This window comes from Halyomorpha halys, unplaced genomic scaffold, assembly GCF_000696795.3.
Source record: "Halyomorpha halys isolate HHAL.00 unplaced genomic scaffold, Hhal_1.1 Scaffold36.1, whole genome shotgun sequence".
NCBI lineage: Eukaryota > Metazoa > Arthropoda > Insecta > Hemiptera > Pentatomidae > Halyomorpha > Halyomorpha halys.
The window spans coordinates 339,344-365,948 of NW_027108624.1; the positions used below are offsets into that span (position 1 = coordinate 339,344).

At 31.5% G+C, this 26,605-nt stretch overlaps 1 protein-coding gene across 2 annotated transcripts in view; it reads right to left on the reverse strand.

Annotated features, from left to right (window-relative positions):
- The window catches only part of LOC106686923 (uncharacterized), a 46,665-nt gene that overhangs the window by 16,040 nt on the left and 4,020 nt on the right, over positions 1–26,605 (reverse strand). Inside the window, exons 3-13 of one of the 2 annotated variants that reach the window (XM_014430534.2) lie at positions 21,604–21,781; positions 18,503–18,625; positions 17,308–17,609; positions 14,966–15,222; positions 11,302–11,457; positions 9,848–10,332; positions 6,150–7,543; positions 4,639–4,781; positions 1,908–2,031; positions 1,564–1,761; positions 465–665 (exon numbers count right to left, since the gene is read on the reverse strand). In XM_014430534.2, the coding sequence (XP_014286020.1) occupies positions 465–665; positions 1,564–1,761; positions 1,908–2,031; positions 4,639–4,781; positions 6,150–7,543; positions 9,848–10,332; positions 11,302–11,457; positions 14,966–15,222; positions 17,308–17,609; positions 18,503–18,625; positions 21,604–21,781 (3,561 nt within the window). Of the gene's footprint in view, positions 1–464; positions 666–1,563; positions 1,762–1,907; positions 2,032–4,638; positions 4,782–6,149; positions 7,544–9,847; positions 10,333–11,301; positions 11,458–14,965; positions 15,223–17,307; positions 17,610–18,502; positions 18,626–21,603; positions 21,782–26,605 lie in introns of those variants that run through there. The other variant, XM_067046884.1, reaches the window with a different exon arrangement.

Sequence of the window (26,605 nt, forward strand, 5' to 3'; positions counted from 1 at the left end):
CTACAATATTATAATTTATTTTGTATAATTCTTACATCTACAATATTATAATTTATTTTGTATAATTCTTACATCTACAATATTATAATTTATTTCCTATTAGTATTAATCAACTACTATCTACTTCATTTATTGTTATGTGTATTTCCAAGTGTTTTTATTATTATTTTCTTTTTATGGTTCTTTAAATTAAGATTGCTATCCCATTTTGTTTCTTAAGCTCTGATGAAGGCCTGAAATTGAGGTTAAAATAAATAAGCTCTGTTTATTTGAGGATCTTTGCTGACTGCACTCCCAACCATCTTCACCTAATTATAATACAATTTGGAATAGATTATAAACACCATGACTCCAGAGACTAATAAATTTCATAACATCTAAGTCTCACTGAACTTTGAATGTGTAAACGCGTAATTCAATTGTATTGATTCTGATAAATATGTAATATACGGAAACCAAAATACCTTAGATAAATAATATTTGGCACGTTCATAGTCCATTTCTTCAATTGCTTCAACAGCGAAAAGATACAGGTCATAGGAGCTAATGTTCGGCATATCTCCAAAATTCGATTCCGGCAGTGAATGGTCACCTTCTATGGTAAACTTATTGACAACACCCTGCATCTCATCCACAATCCTCGCATACAACCATCCAACATAGTACTAAAAAAAATAATAAAATTCTGATCTGAGATAGTTTTTTTTCTATACTATAATCTATGTTTGAGTCATAGATAATTCTTTTTATCATATTCAATTTTAAATCGTTCTTCGCTATCCTTCTAACCAAGAGGTTTCAAAGAAATTTCCTGTTTATATTAAAATTTAAATGAAATATTGCCACATTCTTCAACAATCTCATAAAAATTTCTCAGTTTTTCTTTACAGTTTTGCCAATAATTCTTTAAGTTTTTAAACTTACAAGATTTAATATTTTTCCATATTTAATGTGGATAAGTGAATTAAACATTCAAAGAGATATCCCTTCCCATTTTTTTAATGAGAGGAAATGTCGGTACCATCAACCCAATCCATCATTCACTACTGACTGACCTCAAAATAGTATTCAACAATTACTGAAACTGCTAACTTGTAAGTTGTAATAGATTTGGAAATTTTTAGTTGCAATATTAAATCAGAGGAGCTGGGTGCTCAGTGAGTAAGATACTGCACTCCAAGCTCCATGGACCATGTTCTAATTCAACCGTGGCAGATAATTATTTATTCAATTGTTGTGGAGTAGCCATGAGTTCAGGGGCCTTCCGGAGTCCATCCAGCCTAGTAAAGTGGTACGCTTACTGGTGGAATAATCTAGAGGTTAATCATGAACAAATTACATGCTTACGAACCACTGTTCAAGAAACAGTACTTCCTCACAATACTGACCCTCCATGGGTTGTAGGTAGTACATATTTTCATTTTCATATAAAATCAACCTAATTTTAATTTTAATTTTTAAAATGAGATATCAGATTCTGGGACCTAATAAATCCCTGATCAGTCAGTCACAGTAAATCATATACAGAAATTTTAGTTGCAATACAGAATCGATTTAACTTACTCTGAGTTTTTTTTGATCGGGTTTGTCTGCTGAAGGTATAGCATCTCTTAAAGCAGTAGCCAAGTAGCCCTTCATTCCTTCGCTCAGTGATTCTGCAATTACTTGATGTGCCCTAGATTTTTCCAGATATGAATAGAATTCATTCCCTGTTTCCCCAGCAAGTGGATCCATCATAGTTGAGTAACTTTTTTTGTAATCCTGTAATGTTATCAAAAGAGAATTATTTTGTCATGTGGAGTAAATAAGTAGCATGTTATTTTCTCTCTTCATAATAAAATAATAAATACTACAACTATTTATTATATATAAAAAAATTTACGCGATCCTTAAAAATTGTTTCCTACTTGATATTCTGATGTAATTAAATCTGCTAGGGTCATGATACAGTTATGGAATTCTTCAACAGTGTCATTAACATGGCATAATGGTTTTTTCTTTGGATTTTTATCCTTCACAAATTCTTGAATACTGAAAAATAAATAGAGAAGAGAAAGAAGCCCATATTAACAGAGAATTTATACACAGGTCAACAAATTTAACTGGTTTGATTTAATTTAAAATGAAAATTAGAGTAAACCAAGTTGAGAATGTGAAGTTAAAATATAAGCAACTTAATGTAAAATGTAGTTTTTTTATTACACAGGATGGGTGGTTGGGAAAAAAAAAGGAGACAACATTTTCATTACAACCTAATACTTATTTAATATAAACATGCAAGATTGTTAAATATATGTAAAGATATTAATAAGGATTTCGTGAATAAAAATATATCACATTAGGTCCCATACAGCAACAAAAATTTTTCCTCAAGTGTTGTGTAGTATCATTTGTTTTTAAAACCAGCAGTAGCCAAAAATGCTCCTGGTATCTGAATTTCACTATCCTGTTGTCCTGGTAAATCCTCTTTCCTTATTTGTAGCCTAATCCCCCCATATTGTCTAGAAAAAATCCAAACGGAAGTGTAAAATAAGCATTTTTAAGGACATGGGACACTAATATTTCTAAGGCTCTCAAGAGTTCATATTGTTTTTGTAGTTTATATATTTCTTGTTCCTCAAAGTATTTTCACTACAGTTAAAAAACACTTCAAAGCTGCCAATTTCTTTTCATAATTTTTATTGAAAACAAAAATCGCTAGGAAGCTTTATTATTTAAGGCTCAAAGTATATCCCTCCTTTTAGTTTTTTATCACTTGTTTGAGAACTTTTTTTTTTTAGAAACTTGAAACTATAACCTTCTTTGTCCATGGCTTTGGCAAAGTTTTTCATTAGTCCAAACTTAATATGGAGAGAAAGAAGCATCATTTTGGACCAACAAAGAGGTCAGATTAACTATTTTATGTTTGAAGTTCAACTCAGTTCAAAAGAAGTTCTCTGAAGCAAATATCTCTTACTGTGATGTTCTTTTGTTACTCAGCTGTCTCATAAACATAAAAAATAGCAATAGCTTTTAAAATCCCCTCTAAGTCCTGGCGAGATACCTGTAAAAGTTAGGGTTAAGTCCAGATTTAAAAAGTCAAATGCACAAAGATCCGAATGCCTTGGACAATATGTTCAAGTAAGGTTAGGTTAAGTTTGTTGGACAGGAGGTGAGTCCACAGGAGTATTGAATATGGTGGAGAGTTATCTTGTCAACCATATATGACCTAGGAATTCCATAGACATTCAGGCATTCCTTCAATCCCTACAAAATGGTAGCCATTTTGTATACTAGGTTATGCCAGGTGGAGCTCTAAGACAATAGTAGTAGCTCCTAAATGTTATAGTTGTTGTTGTTGTCTGGGGCTTAAGGGCGTAAAACCCTGAGGTCATCAACGCCCATTAAATGTTATAGTTACTCAAGGTTTACTAAGTTTGTGCACTGGTCGATAGCAGCAGCTACCAATCCCTTTTAACATAAAGTACATAGTCCCCATGATATAAGGGAGAAGCTGGACGTTAGGAAAGATATTCAATTTTAAACTTAGCGGAAGCCATTTCTAATTAAACTAATTATGCAGAAAAAAATATTCATTAATCTATTTATTTGTTCACTCTTTTCAGTCGTTAGAATAAGGGTATGTCATACTTTTTGTAATAACTGAAGGTATTACTGAGTACATCCCAAAGCTCTACTAAAAATTCTTTCTCAGTAGGCAGTAAATATTTACAAAAGCTTTAACCTAGATTATCTCTATAGGAAGTTTAGTGAGTCAATTGTTAAAAAAAATTTCTTTTGAGGTTAATGACTTCCAATTTAATGAAATTTCTTTATTAAAATTATCACCACATAGTACAACATTTCGGGACCACTGTCCCATATTCATGCACCTTAAACCTCATAATTTCTTATATGTGTGGTTAGGTGATAATTTTAATAAAGAAATTTCATTAAATTGGAAGTCATTAACCTCAAAAGAAAAATTGTTTAAGAAAAAGATTTAACTTTTAATCTCAGAATAAAAAGTTAGGGTAAAGGATTACCATAATGAGTTATAATCCACCAGTATAATAACAAGGAGTATAGACATGTGAGGTATTAAGATACCACTAGTATTTTAATTATTAATTAATTTTTAAGCTAATTGTATAAAATGGTTATATTAAAAAAAAAATACTTTAGGTTTTCTTTTATTTTTAACTACAATTTATTGTATATTCAAAGGCGATTTGTTTCAGTGGTCCATGTAGCCAAGATTGTTTATTTTATTTAAATTAATTATAAGACAGAAAAGCTGTCGATTAAAAATAAAGAAAGTGGATGGTCCTGACCCCCTTGGAGTACCATCCTCTCCTTCCCACCTCTTCCTGTACCTTGATTAAACTACTTAAAAAAACATATGGAATAATAATTATTTGTCATCAAAGATAATAATAACATTTATTAATTCTGGGGCTGGTTCCTTTAGAATAATATTATAAGCATTGACAAGAGGACAATATTATTCAAAACTTTTAATAGTTATTCTTTGGAAAATGATTAGACAGGAAGTGATTAAAAATACGCAGTTTGAAGGTTGGAAGAGATAGTATGGCATATATATATCCATTATATTTTTAGAATAAATTTGTTTTTAACCAAAATCACGATGCTTACTTCAAATCAATTTCAGTCAATGCTGGCTTTGGTACTAAAGGTTTGAGTAATTTAATTTCAATTATGACCACAACTTTTTCACCTTTTGAATTTTCAAAATACTCTGGTATTATATCTCGCAATTTTTCTTCCCATTCATTTTTCTGAAATAAAAATAAGAATGATATTTACAAAGAGATAAAAATAGAATTACCAACATATTTTGATCCTATAAATATAATCTGTAAATTATTTGACTTGTTCATTGAATGTTCATAAAAAAACAATATAGCGCATCACGCAACTTTCTCTTACCACTCTGAAAAATTCTAGTCTAGATTTGATGAGAACATTTCTTAATAGCTGTATTAACCCGAATATCCAAATATATTCAAAGACAAGAATTGGAATCCAAATGTTAAAACTGGGTAACTTGTTTGGTTAATTGCTCCCTTACAAAAAAATACAGTGCTGATCACCACAACAAAACAAGGGAGAGATAGATAATTGATTCGCACCAGAAAAACTATTATTATGCTGATGTTAACAATTGACCAAGTCATTTCTAAAAGTGACCCATTCACCTCCACTCAACAACTTAAAAAATAATGGGAGTTTGATTTATCCCTAAATAATTGTGGTGGTGACAACCACACCACCAATGACAGTAAGTAACGAAAGAATCAATTTTACAAGAATGGTAAAACATTGTCCAAAGAATGTACAAAACATTACTTTATTTAAGCCTAGACAAGTTTTTTGAACAAGACTCAAGAGGTCCCAATATTTTGGATTTCCCACACCAAAGGGCTGAAATGCTTTTTATCTTTTTTCAGGAATAAATGATAATTCGACACTTCTTTTTACTTATAATTAATTATAAGTCGCACAAAAATTAAAATGTGTATCTAGTTTTGTCAGAACCAGCTAATTCATTGCTGAATCAATTGATATGTTAACATATATTGCGAATATTTGAACTAAGAATAATTTCTGTATCTTAACCACCATCTTTTTTTCTAACAATGAAAAAATTGTTTAATTATTTAGAAATTCTGAATTTATTAGTTGAGGATTCTTCTATTCATAATATTTAAACAACTAAGATTATTCAATCAGTGACGGATCTAGACCTTCCTGGACTCCTTTGACCAGGCCTCCAGGCAGGTTCGATAGGAAGGGGATATTCTCCAAAAGGAGAGATTTCTAAACCTATTTCATTTGTAAGGTGTTGGTGTTAGTTGTTTATTTTATTTTCTATGGTTCAGGCCCATAGAATATCCACAACTCCCATAGCCCTGAGCGGTCATACTCTCTACTCCTCTCTTCTGGACCTGCCCCAGCCCTCAATATGATCCAAAACAGAAATATATCGATAGAAGAACCTACTTCAATTTCTGAGTAGCCAATTTGGTGGATTGCAGTTGTAAAGTGATATTCTTAAGTTTAAACAACTGTTTATTTACTTATATAAGTGATTCAACCCATAGAGTCCATAATATAAGTGTTCTATAATATGAATTAAATGTTACCATTTGTGATAAACGGAGCCTTTTAAGTAACAAGAACTCTCTTTCTAAGACTGCCATCTTCCTAATATCATTAGTATAGCCTATTTGATTTTCCAATATGTCATCACTCAAATTTTGACCTATTTGCCACATTTTATGCCTTGGTTCAACTTTTATTATGCCTGATTCATCATGCAAATATGCACCTTTATTTTTCCCATCCTTATCAGTTTCCTCATCTGATGTCTCCAACGAAGTCTCCCCTTTTTTTGCCTTCAATATTTGGTATCTTTCTTTTAGTTTATGATATTTATCAGTTATATTAACCAATAAGGATTTGAGGAGCTCTAAGAGGGGCTCTTTGTCACTCATGCTTAATGATGGGAATGAACCATGAACATATGAAGAAGTCTTCTTTGGGAGACTCTGGACTGATGATCCAGGTGTTTTAAGTTCTTGCTGTTTATAATTAGATGACTGAGGTGTTGGATTTTGGTCTGATTTATATTTGGTCTTGGATTCAGAAACAGACTTATTGACTAGGAACGGTATATTCTTTTGGCCTGAAGGTGAGCTCTTAGCTGATGATTCCATTGGAACTGACTCCATGGATTCCGTAGGTGAATTTTCTTCTGTACCAAATGGATGTTTCTTCAGAGGTTTGATGGGTTTCCCTTCTGTTTCTGTACTAGTTTTATAAACTGCAAATACATTTTGTGAATGAGAAGCAGGTCGGTTTAAATAATGTTTCATTGCTCTTGTTTTCAGTGTGTTTTCTTCTTCTTCTATTGATTGATCTTCACTGTTTGTTGTAGACACACTTTTGGGTATTTTGGGTGTTGATTTTTCGATTTTTCCAGTATTCGGTTGTCGTATCTCGTTTACATCAAAAGCTTTCATTTTCAACCAATCCGTGTTCTGTATATTGTCACTGTTATGGTCAGTATTAGGTACATTTGTAGAATCTGTTTTTAATTGGCCATTTTTTTGGCTGACACTTTTTGAGATTTTTCCACCCTTAACTATTTTCTTTTCATCTCCATGGAATTTCAGCAATTTCTTTCGTTTCTTATCCTCCAGTTCCGTTATATCATGTGAAGAGATGGGTATTTCAGATACAGGCTCTGCCAGTTGGGCTTGCTCAGATTCTATTTGCTTAACGCCATATGACATTTCTAGTAAACGTCCCAACAGAAGAAGCAAACTTGTTGAGCTTTTTATTAAATCTGATTTTTTAAGATTTGCATAAATTTTATTTAGGTCCACTTGATCCTTCATCAATAAGACGCTGAGTTCCTTGTCTCGAGTGTTCATTTCATCAGGGTCACCTGAGATTGTCGTTGTAAGGCCCCACTTCGCGATTGCTTCTTCTCTGTTGAAGTACTGCACTATACCAGCAGTACGGATGTGTGTACCTAGAACAATCAGTTACTAATTTATAATTAGTTTTGAACATTTTAAATTAAACAAAATTTCCCTTATAAATTCTTGCTCTATCAGTAATTTTCATCCTGTCTAAGCTCAAGAGAGAGCTGCCACCGATAGAAAAAAAGTAAGAAATTGAACTATTGGTTCTATTACTGTTGAGTTAGTGTGACGTAATGAATTTTAAATGTAGAAAGTTATTTAACAAGTCCCAAAATAAAAATAAGAAAAAAAAATGTTATAATCATTATTTTTCTAGAAAGAGGGGGGGGGCCAAGTTAATGATAATTACTTTTATTTATAAAAATACAGATACAATATCAGAAAAAAAATAGAGAAAAAATACTACAGCAATGGAACATTTGTTTGCCGGAGGTCGATTGAAAAAGCAAAACAAAAAATTACCAAAATTTATATGAAATAAAATATATATAAATATATATACATTAATATAAACAATAACTGAAAAAATATAATAATAAACAAATAAAATAATAATAAATAAAATAATAATAATAATAACCCGTGAGAGGTTGTTAGTCCTACATTGGGCGCTCCCCCGGGTGGATACTGGGGAAATAAAATACCCAGGGTGGACCAAAACTAGCTAAAATCCAGGCGCGACGGTCCCCATATTGGGCGGTGACCTGGTTAGCGTCTGTTCCCCACGGAAGGGGCGGCTGTTTATTTACAACCTGGCAGTAGGTATAAAATGCACTCACCCATTAAATATGGAGCTAAGAAATAGAAGATTAGCCTCGGACGAGCCCGATACTGGAGCTGCATCGGGCGGGAATGGTAGACAGCTTCCTTCAGGGAATAGTGGAGCGAGCGGCACTACCCTGTCGTCAAGGACTGCAAGGTTGCAACATTTACCGGCCAACAGTTTAAACTCGAGCTTGGAGGAGAGACATTCTCCACCCGCGTGAAGTCGACAACAGAGACCAAGAAATGCAAAGAGGATGAAATGGACGCCAGATATGAATAAGGCTGTCATCCGGGCATACTTCTTGGTAACAAAACTAGTAACTGACAAAACAGGATATCTCAACGGTATACAGAGATACTGGCATGAGTCCTTTCCAGATATTGACATAGTCACACAGAGACTAAGTGATCAGGTCAGAGTAATACTGATGAGAAAGTTTCTATCTTCGAATGACCTCTAACAACTTAAAGATGAAATTCGTATGTTGATGGCAACAGAAAGAGATGTTGAGCCACCTGACCGAGTGATGAATGCAAGAACAGATCCAGAAATTGGTAGAGTAAGTACATCAGCCTGTGGTGAAGGTGCAGAGAACCAAGTAGATGACAAAGATTTTGCAACTAGACTAAGGCAATCACTTTTGACCGAGCACATTATGCTTGAGGAAATACCGCTTCGGGAACGACCATCCTGGCGACCAAGATATATGAACACCTTGAAAATGAGAATATGATTCCCATAGAACAGCTGGGGTGCAAAAAGCGGGCTAGGGATTGTAAGGAGCTCTTAGTTATAGATTCGTTCATTGCTGCATAAGTCTCGAAAAAACAGCTAAAATATTTGGGCATGCAACAGCATTTTCAAAATATCCCGGAAACATATGCAACAAGAGCTTCTAGCAATGCTAAAAATTAGGTTACGAAAAGTGCTCAAAACCCATTTAACTGGGAAACAAAAAATTAAGGCCATCAATAACTGGGCAATATCTGCTCTTGGTTATAGCTTCAACAACAATAATTATATAGTCAGGGTCGGGGGTCTCATTTTCTGATGCCCCCCTTGCCACGGACACCGGATGACCCCAAAGACGCGGCATGCAAGCCAGGACCCGGCATGCCCCAGCCACCATGCCACAGCCAAGGACACGCTGGCCAGCCGCCAGGAGAGAAAGACATTTTTCGAACACCGGACGAAAAGAACATGGTTTTCCCCATTTCGCCCATTAACATACCTGGACGAGGGAAGCAGTAACAGGACGCAGAAGTAACTGCGGCAGCAAGACCTCTAAAATATAAAATATCCAGCAATATCTCTTCCCCTCTACAATTAGTATAATTGCAAAAAAAAAAAACAAATTCAGGGAAGGACTCTTGTCCACATTTTTTCAGTGTCTTTTAACGAATGGGTTTTTGTTTCCATGTAATTTATCATGAAATCGATTGTCTGAGTGTTTTTGACAATTGACAACTGTAAGTTAGTATGTTAACTTTTGTCAGTAACATAAAAGGTTATAAACTTATGTTAATAACTGCTAATTTATCCTTGTTTAATAATAAAAATTAAAATCATTTATTTATGTACATACATCCCGGAACAAGAAGTGGCGAGAGATCAACCCAGGCGACATAAGCTTTCCTTTCTAAAATTACAATGTCATCTTGATTAAGAAATTCTTTTGGACCTTCGTTGATTTCAGATCCTGAGTCAGCACCTTCTTCTTTGGCTGACTTCCACTTCTTCCTTGCTTCTTTCAATTGATCTATAAATGGCATAGAATTCAAATTTCCTTTTTGTTTTGGTTCATACAAATACAGTATTTCTTGCATTCTTGTCTCTAATTCAGTTAACCTCTTTGCAATGTCAATTTGCTCTTTAACTTTTTCATTTCCAATTTTATTCAAGATATCAACAATTTCTTGAAATTCACAGAAAATATCATCAATTTCTGTTTTAAGATCTTCCAATACTTCTTTTTCTTCAGCAATCTTTGCCCTTAAGTGTCCTGAAAGTTGGCCTTGTTCAACAAACATTTTCCCCAACATTAGTAGCTCAACAGGCCAAAACCCATATCTGTTGAAAAGGATAAAATTATTAGTAAATAATTAAAATTAAAATTAGAATCTACTCTACTCCAGATAATTCTGAGACAGAAAATCATTTTCAAGGAAGTTTATAGAACATTTAAATAAAATATATGAGTGTTTACAATAGAGAAATTCATTTGACAAATTTGGCAGTTTTACAATTCATGATTCTAACATGTTTTTAAGAAAAATTTGTAATATGATACATAAACATTTTAGAATACCACACTTCAACCTAAAAAAGATTAAGCAGGTAAAGATAACTCTACACAGTTAAACAAATACTGTTAAAACATGTATCCAATACCTAAACAGCAGAGGTACTACTGTATAAAGAGATGATATTGTATATATTAATATTACAAATCTTTATTTAGTTTGATTTGTTTAGGTTGTTGAAATGAGATGTGCTGCCTCTGGTTTGTAGTCATGTGATCTTTGTTTTTCAGTCTTGTTGATGGCTAAATTAGTGAAAAGGTGAAATGTTAGTTATTTACTGCTTTTTGAGAGACTTGAATTGCTTTGGAAACTTCCAATGATGTTTTGTCTATTTTTTGGAGTTTCTTTGGATATCAAATTTAGTTACTTTTTTTCAGAAGGGCAGAATTCTTTGAGAAAAGGGGAAAATTCTGTGCTATTATTTTAAACAAATAACACCACAAGAGTCATTAGGACAATTCATGAGATGGAAGGAGAAGATAGTGTTTCTATAAGGTCTGGTTTTTAAAATTAACAAAGTACAGCATGAACCTCTCAATTCAAATGAGGAGGGACACATTGTATCATTGTATTAACTCAGAAGTGGTTTCAAATGAAAGAAAATTTTGGCCAATATTTTAAGGGGTGTCATTTATAAATGTAAATAGAAATAGACACACATTTCATTCACATCCTATTAATGAATTGCAATAGTAAAAAACTACAAAAATATATATATTTAGTATTTTAAACCAACTGAATGATTTTCTCCCTGAAAAGATTTTCTAAGTCTTTATGAAGCCAAAGCGGTCGGATCATATTCCATTCAACACGTGGCTCATTCGTTGACCTGAATTTTTTTTTTAAATCGAAGGGAATCGTTGAAGTAAGATTGCCACTGTCCGTCCTTATTCTGTAAAAAAATAAAAGGAAACAAAACCTCTATTAGTCTTATTGGATAGATTATTTTGGATATATTTGAAATGTTTACCCAGCTGCTTATACAGTAAAATGAAATTTAGTCTTAAAAATACAGTATGGTTCATTCTGTATATAATGCCAGTCATATTCACCATCTACAACATAGCAAGTTGCTAAAAGCCCCATTGCCCATATGTATGGACTGTGTGGCATAGTTTTGACAATTGAATAATTGAAGGCATAATAAAGCATAGAGGTCTGATTACACTTTAACAGTTTACAATTTACAATTATTGCAGCGACTGTCAGGGAAATTGAAGGCAAAACTAATAATGCAACAGGTGCTTGCTCTAATTAGAGCAGAAATATATATAGTAAATACAATGACAAATATAGATTTATTGGAAGATTCGGCAACGGAATTGGATGGAATACAAGGTGAAGCATATGAAATACCACTAATATTATCATAAGTCTCACATTTTTCATGACATCTAAATCCACCAATCATACCATCCTCACTTATTGACAGTTTTCTATTTCATTGATTAGGTTATATTAGGAAATATCGTTGATTTTGAACCCCCGTACATATTGCAGTGTATTTTAATCATGAATTTATTAAATTACCTTTAAAACATAAAAACTTATTAAAAACAGGCACTATTGTCACAATATTTTTTCGTTAAGTACCAGATTATTAAGAAGCCATTATAAACATTTCTAATGTCTTTATAACTTTGTTTATAATTATAATTTCTTTCTACTGCTGTGATTGTTTTATTTATGCGGTGCTATCTATATGATTTCTGTAAATTTGCTTAATTGATCAAACGGTTGTTGCAGATCACTGGAGACGATAGGTATGAAGGAGTGGAACAGGAGGAATAATGTATTGGATGAATTGATAAATTATTATTTGCCTTTGTGTGAAAAGTATAAAAACAAATATATGTATATAGGAAAGAAAAGAAAATGTATTTGAAGTGTATTATATTTAGTTTATTATGTTAAATGTTATGTAGATGATTATTGTTCGGAAAATGAAAAATGTTAATATATTGTATTGTGTTTATGTCCAATAATAAATTGATGGGTATGCTGTGTGTTATAGCAACCCAATTTATTTGGGCAGCATGGCCAAATAAAGCATACCTCTGATTTTGATGAAAAAGTTTTATAAAATAATAATATTAAAGTAGTAAATAATAATGAAATAGATAATCGAGACAATTAAATCCTTATCACACAACATTCAATAAAAAAGAAAGTAGTTACAAATAAATATTTATTGTTAATGAATAAAACCAATAAATATAGAAAACAAATATTTCTCCACAAAATAACAAATTAGATCAGAGAAAACTTTTGGCAAAATGTATATTTTGTTGAAACAGAGTGATATCCCATATCCTCTAAGTTATGACTAGAAGAAACTTTGACTGAAATATTAAAACCAAATAAAGTTTATAGAATTTACAGTAAATTCAATATGAAAATAGTAAGGCCTAAATTTGAAAAACAGCTGGGAATAAGCTGAATTTAAAATAAATTATTACTAATGCTTACAGTTTTTAATATTGTGTCTGAAGGGAAGATGAAAATTGCTAATAGAAAAAGCCTAAAAATTACAGAGGTGTGGAATGTACATGTATAGAATAAAACTGTGAAAGTATTTATTATTATATAGTTTTATTTAATATAAAAAATGAATCCTACACTAAATGAACCAATAAAGTTATTTGTATTTTTTTTTTAAGTTCAAGAGACTTAATTGATAGAAGGAAATAAGAAGGGAAAGAAAATATCAAACCAACACTTCAGAAGAAGAAATTTATTAATGTTTTGATAAGAAACATCATCAGTGTGAATTTTCTTTATCAATTTAGGTGAACTACAATGTTTAACCCAGCCAGGGGAAATCCTACTTTTATATCTAATTAAAATAGTAAAGCTAGCAAAGGATGAGAAAGAGCCCAGAAGCCAGGTCTTGCACAATTCTTTGTCAAGACTCTTTGTAAAGAGGGAAGGTCTGGCACATTTACCGGAGAGTCTCCAAGTGTGTATTGGTGAAAACCCGAAACATATGGGAGAGGATCCTCTGAGAAGAAACCTTGCAAGAATGGAACCGATGGTGGATGGATTACCTAAAAGGGGCTACCCTAAGGAAGTACTTTCCAACCGTCATACTCGCCTGTACTGCCCATGATACACTGAGAGCCAAGATGATGAAGGAGACAGGACTCTATGTTCTGAGAAGAGAAAAAACTACCCACACTACAAGACCTTCGTGTACAGGTGGAATGAAGCTGTGGGCTCTTCTCATTTCTCCCTGGATAGGAGAGAAGAAACTATACCAGCAAGGCCTCTGTAGAAGAGCAAGATATGTTGTAGCAATGAGTTGTACCCACTGCTGCCAACACCTGTATTGCCTAAACAGGCAGGGTATGATGATAAATAAAACTAAAATTGTCAAGATTCAGACATTCATATTTAAAAAAGATCTATCATGTCAGACCTTCATGAGAATTGACATTGATTTTGCAAGTTGATGGAACTTCAAAAACATGAAGAGCCTTAGAACGACATTGAAAATTACATTAAGAAGATAATATAGTTTTTTTGAGGTGAAATAAGAACAGTTGAGATGGCTTTGAATTAGCTTCAAGATGAGAGATCCATTTCTTTTATAAATCCATTAATTGTATGGAGCTTTTTTCCAATTCTTATTTTTTCTCTCAGATGTGAGGAGTCCTTTTAAGTCTTTTGTTGAGGAAAAAAACCAAACACTGAAATGTGGCGGATATGGATAGTATAATATCATTGAAATAGGTGGTTGGACTTACAGGCTCTATACCAAGTTGGATCATATGATTTTCTTCAATAATTTGAGGGGTAATTAAGGATCAACAGTCCATACCCGTGTCAAGAAATATTTTCAACCAACATAGCTATCAGTAGGTAGTGTGGCAGCAGACTTCAGTCACTATGAAGGATCTCTTACAGACAATGGAATGAGAATTCAGATGGAGAGACACAAGGCGGGAATAGAAGAAGGAGGAGTGAGGGTATCTTTAACAGACATTTCCTGAACAGAAATATTCTTAACGGACATTTGTGGTTAGTTTAAGTAAATAGTTTAATATAGTTTAATAGAATAATAATAATTAATAGCATAATATAATGTTTTCTACAACTTTCTATTTATATTCTCATAGTGTTATAATATCTTATAATTTTTATATTTTTTTCTCATCTAACCCTGAAAAGTGGAGCTAAATGTTGGCCACTTATAAACTATTTTATTTATTATTATAGTTTTTTGTCTTTAACTGATATGCCATGTATTGGAGATGTTCTTAGTCTAGAGAAAGAAATATAGTACTTTTAAAAAAATCTATTTTACATTAGAAACAAGATAATTTTTTTAGCAAACTATTTGAATTGGTTGGTACCCTTAAAGTAGAGATGACATTTTCTATAAACCTTGATTAATTCACCTTTGATCAGTCATTGCTGGGGCTCCATTAATACTGGCTAGAGAACTCCACTTCTTCCTAATATCGATAGTTTGCTCGCACTTAAAAATTCCTCTATCGAACTGTATCAAATCTAAATCAGGAGGTTTTTTAATTTCTACTTTTTCTGGTGGTACATCAGTTGACAAACGCAACTGAGTTTGTTTCTGGACCTTTGATTTAGGTTTGCCCTTCTTTAATGAGCTTTTTTTTGACTGAGTGATTTTGGTCTCTTCATACTGAAAAATATAGTTATCACTTTGATTGCATTCCAAGTACAAAATAATATTTATGTGATAATAATGATATTTTTAAAACAAATCGATGTGATACTATATGGCAAATACAGATCACTAATAAAGATTTGGTAGTCCAGATTCAGGGATTTCTAAATAGTTTTAAAAAACAAAAATACCTATATTAAGCATGATCAGTGGTTCAGTGGACGAGGCACTCATTTCTTCAGTCTAGACTTCATCCCTGCTATAATAAATAGTTTATTTTTCACTTTATCAGATATATAATGTGAAAGGGCACCATCCTGCAGCACCTTGAGCCTCCCTAAAATAAATATTCGAAACTCTAACTTGTTAAGAGGAAAACACACAAGTTGAATGTAGTCAGAACCAGATCCTCATATTTTATAAACTTTGTTCCAGAAGTGATAATTCATAGGGTAATGAATTTAAAGCTTCATACAGCTAGACAAGATAGGTAGCAGAGAACCTTCCAGGTGAAGTTTGTGTGAGCAGTTTAATTTCCAGGAGTGTACAGGGAAACATTTCCCCCTGTACATAAGCAGGCAGCTGCCTTTTCAAACAGCCACCATCTTCAATTTTTGTTTTACATTCTTTCAATTGCAGGTACTAAATCATAAGTTGATATTTTAACTAATTAAAAATTTGTTCATTCATTATTACCACACCATCATAAATATTTTACTACTTATGTTGTAATAAATAAAAAGTACCGAACTGAACACAGTCCAAATACTAAACAAAAAAATATCACTAGAAACTGTTGAAAAAAAAAATTTACTTAAAAATTATCAGAATAAATCACAATACAAACAATAAACAACAAAACTGTCCAAATACTGGTGGGCAAAGTGGAAGATTATTTTCAGGCATCAATCGCAGTAACTAAAATTGTGGACATTTATTGCTATAATTGATTTCAAGGAATTTCTACTATATAGGCTTGGCCTTTAACATTTATTGGTATAATTGATTTCAAGGAATTTCTACTTTATAGGCTTGGCCTTTAACATTTATTGGTATAATTGATTTCAAGGAATTTCTACTTTATAGGCTTGGCCTTTAACATTTAGGTATTGGTTTAGAGGTGCTCCTGTCTTTTCTCCTTAAACTAGAGCAAGCACACTGTATACATCAAGACTTGTCCGTTTCCTACTTCAGGTATCCCGAGTGTATGTTTAAACATTGAATTAAAATTATTGAGTGAAACAAAGTGGGTGTTGAAAATATGAGACTTTTCTGTCTATTAATAACACGCATATATTTTCTTTTTATTTCAAAATGTTAATTCCCTGAAGGGGCAGATCGTGTTAGTGATGTTAATCTGGATTATTTTGATTATATAAGATAATATAAGACAAAGCATTGGGGCCCATAGGACTAATGGCTTATCTGGTGATGCTTCGCCGCCGCAGTGACGTCTTCTAGCTGCTTTCCTCATCCAGGTGTGCAGTGGGCGAAATGGTGAAAACCATGTGTCTTTGCCTGGTGCCTAAAAGATGTTTCTGTCTCGATCGGTGGCTGGCCAGCATGTCCTGGACTTGTCAAGCTAAACCCTTCTGGTTGCATTGGTAGATAGTTGTTAAATGCAAAATATAGTAGTTGACTCTACCTCCCTCCCACCATGTTTAGAATAGGACCCCCATATATCAGAAATGACCAGGGAGGGGGTCATAACAAAAAAAGTTAGATAGTTGTTAAGGCCGTGTGCGGCCAAGGGAGTTAAGATGTCAAATTTGGACTACCTCATTACTGCAGTGGCGCCAGTTCAAATCCAGCCTGGAGGGGTTGACTATATTTTGTGGTGGGAATGAAAACTTGGCTTTTACCATGGTTTGAATAGTTTAGTTACCTTAGGTATCCTCCCCTTATGTCAGAAATGTCCAGAAAGGGGTCTTTAAAAAAAATTAAGGTAGATAGTAGTAGTTATATTTTATTGGGAACATTTTTTGTCCCCGTCTGGAGGGACTCCTTGATACAAAGCTGTTATACAAAGTGTATTTTTAAGCTTTCTATGTACTCTTAACTACTCCATGATGTTTAAAGGGTTTAAATAAATAAACATACCGGCTCCTCACCGACCAAAAACATATCTTCAAGCAATGCTTGTTCTTCGTCAAGTGATATGGCTGGCATTGGGAATACTAAGGTATGTTCAGCATCCTCTAAGAAGTGGTTACTATCGAGATTGTACATGGATTCTACTGACAGCCACATTATATTGTTCATTTTTTTGGCCGATAAGTTTTTCTTAGGATCAACTAATTGCACATCAAGCCTGGGATGCTCTGCATATTTTCTTTTAAAAAATAAGGTTTCTTGCATTCCTGGTGGTTCCAAGACAATGCATGATTCTATCTCATGCTGTCCTAAAAAAAAAAAAGACACTAACCAATATTATTCAGAAAGACTATCGTCAAAAACAAATTATTGTATAATAAGTTGATTGGCTTGATGAATGAAAAGAAAATAATTTGGCTGTTTAAGGAACATGGTCAATATTTAATCTGTGTATGTTAATTTTATTCCTAGGCTAATCCCATTATGATGCAATGGAAGGCCTGAAGGCGGAGAGTGGAGAGAATAACGCTGAAGGGGAACAAATTATGTGTTATTTATCTTCTTTATGTTTATAAAATCATGTTAATAATGTTTACATATTCTAAAAAAGGATTAGTTAAGGTGCTTTTATGCATCAGTTTCAACTGAAATTCCTTATATTTAAGTGGTATTTTGCTTGCTCAAAATGGAAGAGAAAAAAATTCATTTTTGTCATTTAATGATTTTTTATTTCTGAAAAGGGAAATCCGCTGCACAGACAGTTTGCACAAAATTTTCAGTGAGTATGGCAATGATGCCTCAGGAGAAAGCACCTTCCGTAAGTGGTTTGCTCGGTTCAGAACCGGTAATTTTGATTTGGAAGATGCAAAGCACTTGGGTCACCCTTCAACTGTTGATGACCAAATTCAAGCATTGGTCGCAGACAACCCTCACTCTACGACATGGGATATCGCAGAAACACTTCACATATCTCATACAAGTGTCTCAAATAAATCATTTGTGTCTCATATTTGCAAAGTCATAGTTTACATCACAATAACACCCGTCCTCATGTGTCTTTGCAGACCAGCCAGAAATTATTGGAGTTTGGCAACAATAATTGATATAAAAAAAAGACAAAAAAAATTTCCGGAAATGCTTATAATTATAACTTTAATTTTATTAACTTCATTTTTTTTAATGTTATATAAGTTATAATTACCTGTTAACAATGGCATGATTCCCAAGTTGCCTTGGCCAACAACGTTTGACTGAATTGCTGCTCTTATGCCATGTATGGCAAACAATTTAGGATCCACCCTATTCTCACCCTCGAGCAAGCTAACTGGTAAAAGAGAGTATTAATTAATCAATTATTACATTTATAATTCATATACATATAAATTAATTACCAATTACATTAAAATTTAATTTATGATAAATTCAAGCCATTTTTAAACTATTTATTAAATAAATTTTCTCCATAATCTCTAAAGTAATATATTCTGCATATAATATAAAAAATATATTTGTTAAATATTAAAAATCATTTGTTTCCATTTACAAAATCATCCTGTTATATAAGATTTATTGGTGAAAAACGTTTTATTTTCTTTCATTCGAATAACCAAAAAAACACTCTTTGCTAAACATTTATAATAAACCCTCTATTTTTGAACTTCAGAGGTATTGGAATTGGTTTTAAATTTCAGTAACACTTTCCAAAATGTTTTACTACAATTTTCATAGTTTGAAGTATGATCATAAATATCAAAATTTCTAATATTTTGGGACCTTTTTCAAATGATTGGATGTGAAGGAGTGTGCAGGGATCTCACCCCTCACTCCTTTAGAAGGTAAAGGAGAGCAACAATAAACACATAAATGCATTGAATGTTATAAATATTTTCATGTTTCTGTGGTTGCTAGGATAATAGTCAGTTTTTACTTTTACATTAGCTACATATAAAATGTAAGATAAAGTGAAATTTGTTATCATTAAACTTTCACCCCTTAATGAGCAGAAATCAATTTCTATTTTTAGTGTTTGTAATGCATCCACTTCGCCTGATTTTTATTTATATAGAGCTATAATTTTATTTTAATTAGTAAACCACATAAATGTAAAATAAGTGAATATATATTGAGCTGTTATTTTTATTTTATAGTATTCTTCAGTGTATATAAATTTTACTATTAATAGGTTTTCTTTTAATAAAAATAAAAAAAATCTAATAATCAATTTATTATTATTATAATTATATAGTAAAATAACACAACAAAAATTATTTAATTATATTAGCCTAGAAATTTCAACATCAATGAAATAGATATATAAGCTTTGCTGTTATTTTTATATTCCAGGGAAAAAATTCAAAATAGAGAACACATTGCTTTTGCAAGAAACAATTTATTGTATACATAAATTAATTTAGACAAGTAAAAATTCAAATTTAAGGTCCATTGAACACACTATGCATCAAATAAAGAGACATTAATAATTATTTCACCATTCCAACCAAACTCCTCTTCTATTGGGTAGATTCCATTCTTCAGTTTTTGACACTTCAAATCCCAAACCTATCACTAGCGAAAGTACTCTAATTCAAATTTAAACAATTTTTTTAATGTGACTCTCATGATTTATAGTGGAGACTTCGCTACCACACATTACAGGTCTATACTGTTCAAGAAAATTGAGAGAGGCTGCCTCTTCCTCGTACTTAAGCACAGACAAAAGCTTAACCATCGCCTTGATTTATACGCACCATTTTTATCCATCAAAACATAAACATTTTCCTCCTATTTCGAATTAGTCATTGGGCACAATAAAACAAGCTTAAGTTAAATGCAGAGAAGGCTGAGGCAATCGTAATAGAATCCAATCACCCCCTGAAAACTATTCCTCATATTCCAACCTTATTCCTAAACAACAATCCAATACAATTCTATCCATATGTTAAAAACCTAGGTGTCACTATAGACCAAATTCTCTCCTGGAAAAACCACGTCTCCGACATTTCCTGGCATACCTTCTCCATCCTAAAGAGCTTAAATTATCTTTGTCACCTACTTCCTTTTGAAACCTCTAGGCTCCTTGCTACTTCCTTAATATTCCCCTATTTTGATTATTATTGTGTAGTTCACAGGGGTGTCTCTGGGGATCTCAAAGCAAAATTAAAACAGTTAATCTATTGCTTTGTACGATTCATCTTTGGGATCCCCAGGGATGCCTCTGTCACCTGATTTAATGAAGAGTTGAAGTGCTTTTACCCCTCCTTCTGTCGTAAATATTTTCTTGCTTGCTTCCTTCCTTAAGTTATCCAATCCCGCCGTCCATTGTTCATCTCTGATATCTTTCAATCTAAATTCTCAGTGCATTCCCGCAATACCCGCTCACGGCCTTCAGACTTATATGTAACTGCACATCCAACCGCAGCCTTTGGTAGATCTTTCCTTATCCGTTCCTCTTTCCTATGGAATTCTATTCCCTCCTTTATTCGTAGTTCTAATACCCTTTCAATCTTCAAATCACATATCTTCGACTACCTTCTGTCCACCCAATCCCGGAAGAACAATTGAAAGTTTCAAATAAGGTTTATATATTCCCTGTATTTTATGTTTCAGAATTTCGTTCATACTTGTAAATACATATATCAGCAGAAATCGTACCTTTTCATTTATTATTTTTAGTTTAATTGTATTTGATTTTTTATTAATTTTTTTCATTTTATTTATTATCAGAAGTGTTAGTCATCTTTTATCTTTTTATTTATCTAAAGGGCTCCTTGCTCTTCCTGGTTGTGGCCAGACTCTCTTAACACCAGCAAAGCTATCTTGAACAACAAAATATTCAAGGAATAGGAAGAAATTTGGAATAGGATCTACCCGAACAAGCTTAAAAATATAAAAAGAGAAGAAAAGACTTGGCATTCCTCAAGTCTCAACTATTGCAAGGAAGAAGTAGTCCTGTCCTGGCATAGAATTGGAAATTCAACACTGAATGTCCATGGTCACGTTATTTCAAAAGAATCACCCTTAGGATACCAACATTATAAAAAAAAGATAAGAAATAAATAAAAAATGGAATTCCAGACAATATCTTGTCTGCCTCAGGGAATAATAATAATAATAAGCGTGGTGATGTCCCTTTTTGCTAAACAAAGAAGATGATCAGGGGCCATCTAAAATTAAAAAAAAATTATAAAACTATTTAACGATTACCGGCGTTTCGGCGCATTTTGTAGGCCGTCTAAGATATTGATGAAAAGTGCATTCTCATAAATATATTTGTATAAAAAATATAAATTATGTTATACTTACAGAAGAATGGAGTACTGAGCAATGCATCTATCATATAATTATCCACAGCCTTTATATATAAGAAGAATTTTTTGCCAATTTCAACTTTACCACCTTCATCAGGTATTAAAATTCTTCCCACTTTCCCAATAAAGTTGTTACCATAGACAACAATGAGGGTGAATAATCCAGTTTCAACCTAAAACAATATATTAAAAGAACTTTGATTTATGCAATGATTGAATGAAGATAATCCTGGTTGGATAAAAAGGGAACTCAAAGTTCAAAATCATTTATTAAGCACCCACCTTTCACCCCACTTTGCAGGGCTTCATCGGGACAAAAAAAAATTAATGCAACAAAAAAATTGACTACACTTCTTCATTTAAAAAAAATAATAAAACGTCAAGATATTCTAGGGTGTGCAAGGTAATAAAATATAATAAGCTAACTAAACATTTTATTGATTTACTTGAAACAAGAATAGGTTCTCTAAGTCATAAAGTGAAAACTTTCAATAAAGTATAATCTAGAAAGAAGATTTTCTCCTTTTAATCAGAGTTTTAAAAAAATTCAAATGCAATTTTGTGCCTAAAGTATGTGTAAATATATCATTATATTGACATACATATATAAAAGTGCTCCTTAATTTTAACAAATTCAAATACATAAATAGATTTATAATAAATAACTATGCAATTAAATTTAATTGCATAGCAGTCAAAGATCTAGACCCAGTTTTAGAAATTATCAAGGAGTATCAAGGTCAATGTAACACATTAAAGTAATTTACACTGTTGTAAAGTGGTGCAATCGTTTTGGCCTAAACTTTAGATCTCTTCATTATATCTATGGTCTATTTTATAACTAATATTAAAAAACAATGATTAATAATTGATCCATGGGTTGGGGGTTGGAATAACTAATATGTTACAACTTTTAATTACCCTTATTTTTTGTTTATTTCACTAAACTCAATTAAACTATAACTTAAACAATAGTATTGTTTATGATTCAATGATAATGATCTCAAAATATTATAATAACGTTGTATGTGACACAAAGGGCATCATTATTAAAAGGAAATAAAAGTCACACATTATTTGACCAGCATTGAAAATTTTAACAAACAAACAACCTTATTCAATAATTCGATATATATATTTTTTTTAATTATTAATAATTTTGGCCCATGATTTTTTTTAATAAATATTAATTAGTTACTTCTATATACGGAATATCTGGTAAAGTAGCTCGAAGAATACCCTGACTTTGAAAAAAAAAAAAAAAAATATAGAATCTTTTTTTGCTAACTTATCGGACATGCATCAAATACTAATAAATACAAATACAAATATGATTAATGACCTATTTTCGTAAAACTGCTTCTTTTTGTTCACTATCTTCATATTCAGCAGAACCTCAACAAAAATAATAAAAAAAACCTATTAATTTTGACGTTTTTTGGTTTATTGCACAATTTTGAACGTTCGAGGACTTTCTACATAAAATTGCCTTTTTTTGAGTTTTTTAAATTTACAAATTTGCTTGTGATATTTTTTCTTTCTTTTTTTATTCATATCTTTTTCTTTTACGTTCTGACGCGTCCTGAAGCCGTAAATCGCGAAAAACACTAAACTATTGTTTACAGTTATTGACAATTTTCTCCCAAACAGTGAGATATATCGACCATAAAGGAAAAATCGGTTTGAGAATTCAATTTTCCGTAAATCATAAATAGGAAATGATAATCATAAGAGTTCACCAGGACATGAATTCGATTATTCTGGATCGACCGAGGATATTTAAACTATGATGACGAATTCCTACGAGAAATTGAATTCTCGGATGTACTTGGCAGACTTTTTCCTTTATTTTAGGATTGTTAAAACGATTTTGTTATTTTTTTCTAATTTATTGTTATAATAAATCATTAATTTAATTAGTAAACTCTACCACAATAATTCAGGACACATTTGATAGTACAAGAGCCCAAGAGAAGAAAAAAGGCAGCGTGAAATTTTATGTAGAAAGTCCTCGAACGTTCAAAATTGTGCAATAAACCAAAAAACGTCAAAATTAGTAGAACGTTTTTTTATTATTTTTGTTGATGTTCGGCTGAATATGAAGATAGTGAACAAAAAGAAACAGTTTTGAAAATAGGTCATTAATCATATTTGTATTTGTATTTATTAGTATTTGATGCATGTCCGATAAGGTAGCAAAAAAAGATTCCATATTTTTTTTTTTTTTTTTCCAATTTTTACCTGGTCAGGAAAAAATTGGAAAAGTCAGGGTATTCTTCGAGCTATTTTACCAGATACTCCGTATATAGAAGTAACTAATTAATATTTATTAAAAAAAAATCAAGGGCCAAAATTATTAATAATTAAAAAATATATATATATATCGAATTATTTCACCCCAATTTTTTATTAGTTTAATGAAAACTATGTATAATTACTAGTCAAAATTGACGAGTCTGCCCAATATAGGTAGGGAGGGAGTAAAAAATTTTAAAAAAATATATTTTTCATTCGGAATTCTATATCTTTAAAACTATGAACAACGCTAGAAAATCTAAGAGAACATTATATAAAGTAGAGTAAATTTGCTTCTCTAATGAGCCCTAATAGAGCTATTTACATTCAATAGATTCCGAGACATAGATTTTTAAAAAGAAATATTACATAAACAATGCCCTGAAAAATCAAAGTTATTGAATTTATTTCAATAAAGTTATATTTAAAAAATCATACGACTTACATATGTCTATTAACACCCAAATTAAAGCTAGTTTAATGGACTATAAAATAATTCATGACACTTATATTTGCAGGAGTTGTAGTTTTCATGATATTTGCTCAAATAAATTAATTTATAGTTATTCGGACAAAATGTGCAAAATTTATATTCATATGCGAATATCAAAAACTACTACCCCTACGAAGATAAGTATCTATAGATAAGTATCATAAACTACTTTATAGTAAGTTAAATTACCTTTTAAATTTTGAGTGTTGGCAGACATATGAACGTCTTATGGTTCCTAAGAGATATTTTTTCAAATATAAACAATTTTATCCGAACAACTAGAAACCATCATTTTGTTAATTTATTTTGTCGAATATCATGAAAACTACTACTCGTACGAAGATAAACATCATAAACTACTTTATAGAATATTAAACTAACTTTAATTTGAGTGTTAATAGACATCTGTACAACGAATGGTTTTTAAGATATAGATTTCTCAAAATAAGTTCACTAACAACTGATTTTTCAGTACATTTTTTATGAAATGTTGTTTTTAAAACACTATATCTCTAGAACTATAGAACGTAAATAGTTCTATTAGGTCTCATATTTTAGAAAATTTGCCCTACTTTAAATGATGTTCTCTTTGGCTTTCCACCTTTGTTTATAGTTTTAAAGATATAGAGCTTCGAATGAAAATTTATTTATTTTTTTAACTTTTAGTAACCGACGCCATTTTTTATTCCCCCTACCTATACTTGAAAGACTCATCAATATTGGCTAGTAATTATATATAGTTTTAATTAAAGTAATAAAAAATTAGGGGTGAAATAATTGACTTTTTTTTCTCTGGTCATTGCAGTTTTTCTATCTTTTTCTGGAATTCCCTGACTTTTATAGCATACAAATATTCCCTTATTTTTTCCGGTTTAAATTTAATACAAATTCATATATGTTGCTTTCGAATGTAACCAAAGGAAATTCCCCTAATTAATGATCACATTTTATCGGTCTCCTGTAAATTAAAAAAAAATCTCCATAGACTACATTGATTATTCGTCCTAACCCATCAATTACAGAGTCTATATGGATTAATTATGTGTTAAGAGAGAGTTATATTTGGTGGCCCATGGTTTTGCCCAAGAGCTTTCACTCCTTTCTCCGTAATTATTTATTTTTAATAATATACTGTAGTGATATTTTAGGCCTTTTGTAAAATAAATTCAAAAAATTTTAAATGTTGCCTTAAACAAAGCATACATTATAAACATAGGAAATTGAACAATAGAATGTGAATATTGTGAAAAAAATTAATTAATATCAATAATATAGAGAATATTTTATTTTGATAATAAAAAATGTGTATATTTTACATGTAAAAATTTATGATTTATTTCACAAATCTCAATTAAGAATTATTTACTATTTATATATAATTCCTTTGAAATATAGAGTAATTTAAAAAAAAAGTATTTTTCATTCGAAATTCTATATCTTTAAAACTACCAACAACACTAGAAAACCTAATAGAAAATCATTTAAATTAGAGTAAATTTGCTAAAACACGAGCCCTAACATAGAGCTTTTTATGTTCAATAGTTCCCGAGATATAGCTTTTTTAAAAGCAACCTTTCATGAAAAATGTTCTGAAAAATCAGTAGTTAGTGAATTAATACTGAGAAATCTATACCTCAAATACTATTCGTCGTAGTTTAATGTACTATGACATAGTTTATGACGTTTATCTTCCTAGGAATTGTAGTTTTCATGATATTCGACAAAATAAATTCACAAAAAGGTTGATTTCTAGTATCAGTCAAACATTTTAATTTATGAAAAAATATATCTCAAATTTGCTAAAACACGAGCCGTGAAAGAGCTTTTACATTCAATAGTTCCCGAGATATAGTTTTTTTAAAAGCAAAACTTCATAAAAAAATTCACTATAAAATCAGTAGTTAGTGAATTTATTTTGAGAAATCTATATCTTAAAAACCTTCCGTTGTATAGATATTAACACTCAAATTAAAGCTAGTTTAATGTACAATAAAGTAGTTTATGACGTTTATCTTCCTAGGAATTGTAGTTTTCATGATATTTGACAAAATAAATCCACAAAATGTTGATTTCTAATTGATTGGTCTAACATTTGAATTTATATCTCAGGAATCATAAGGCTTACAGATGGCCGTGTAGTGGCCTCTTTATGTTTGTAGCAATTCTAATTTCTCAATCTTTCAAACAGAAATTATTTTATAATTTATAA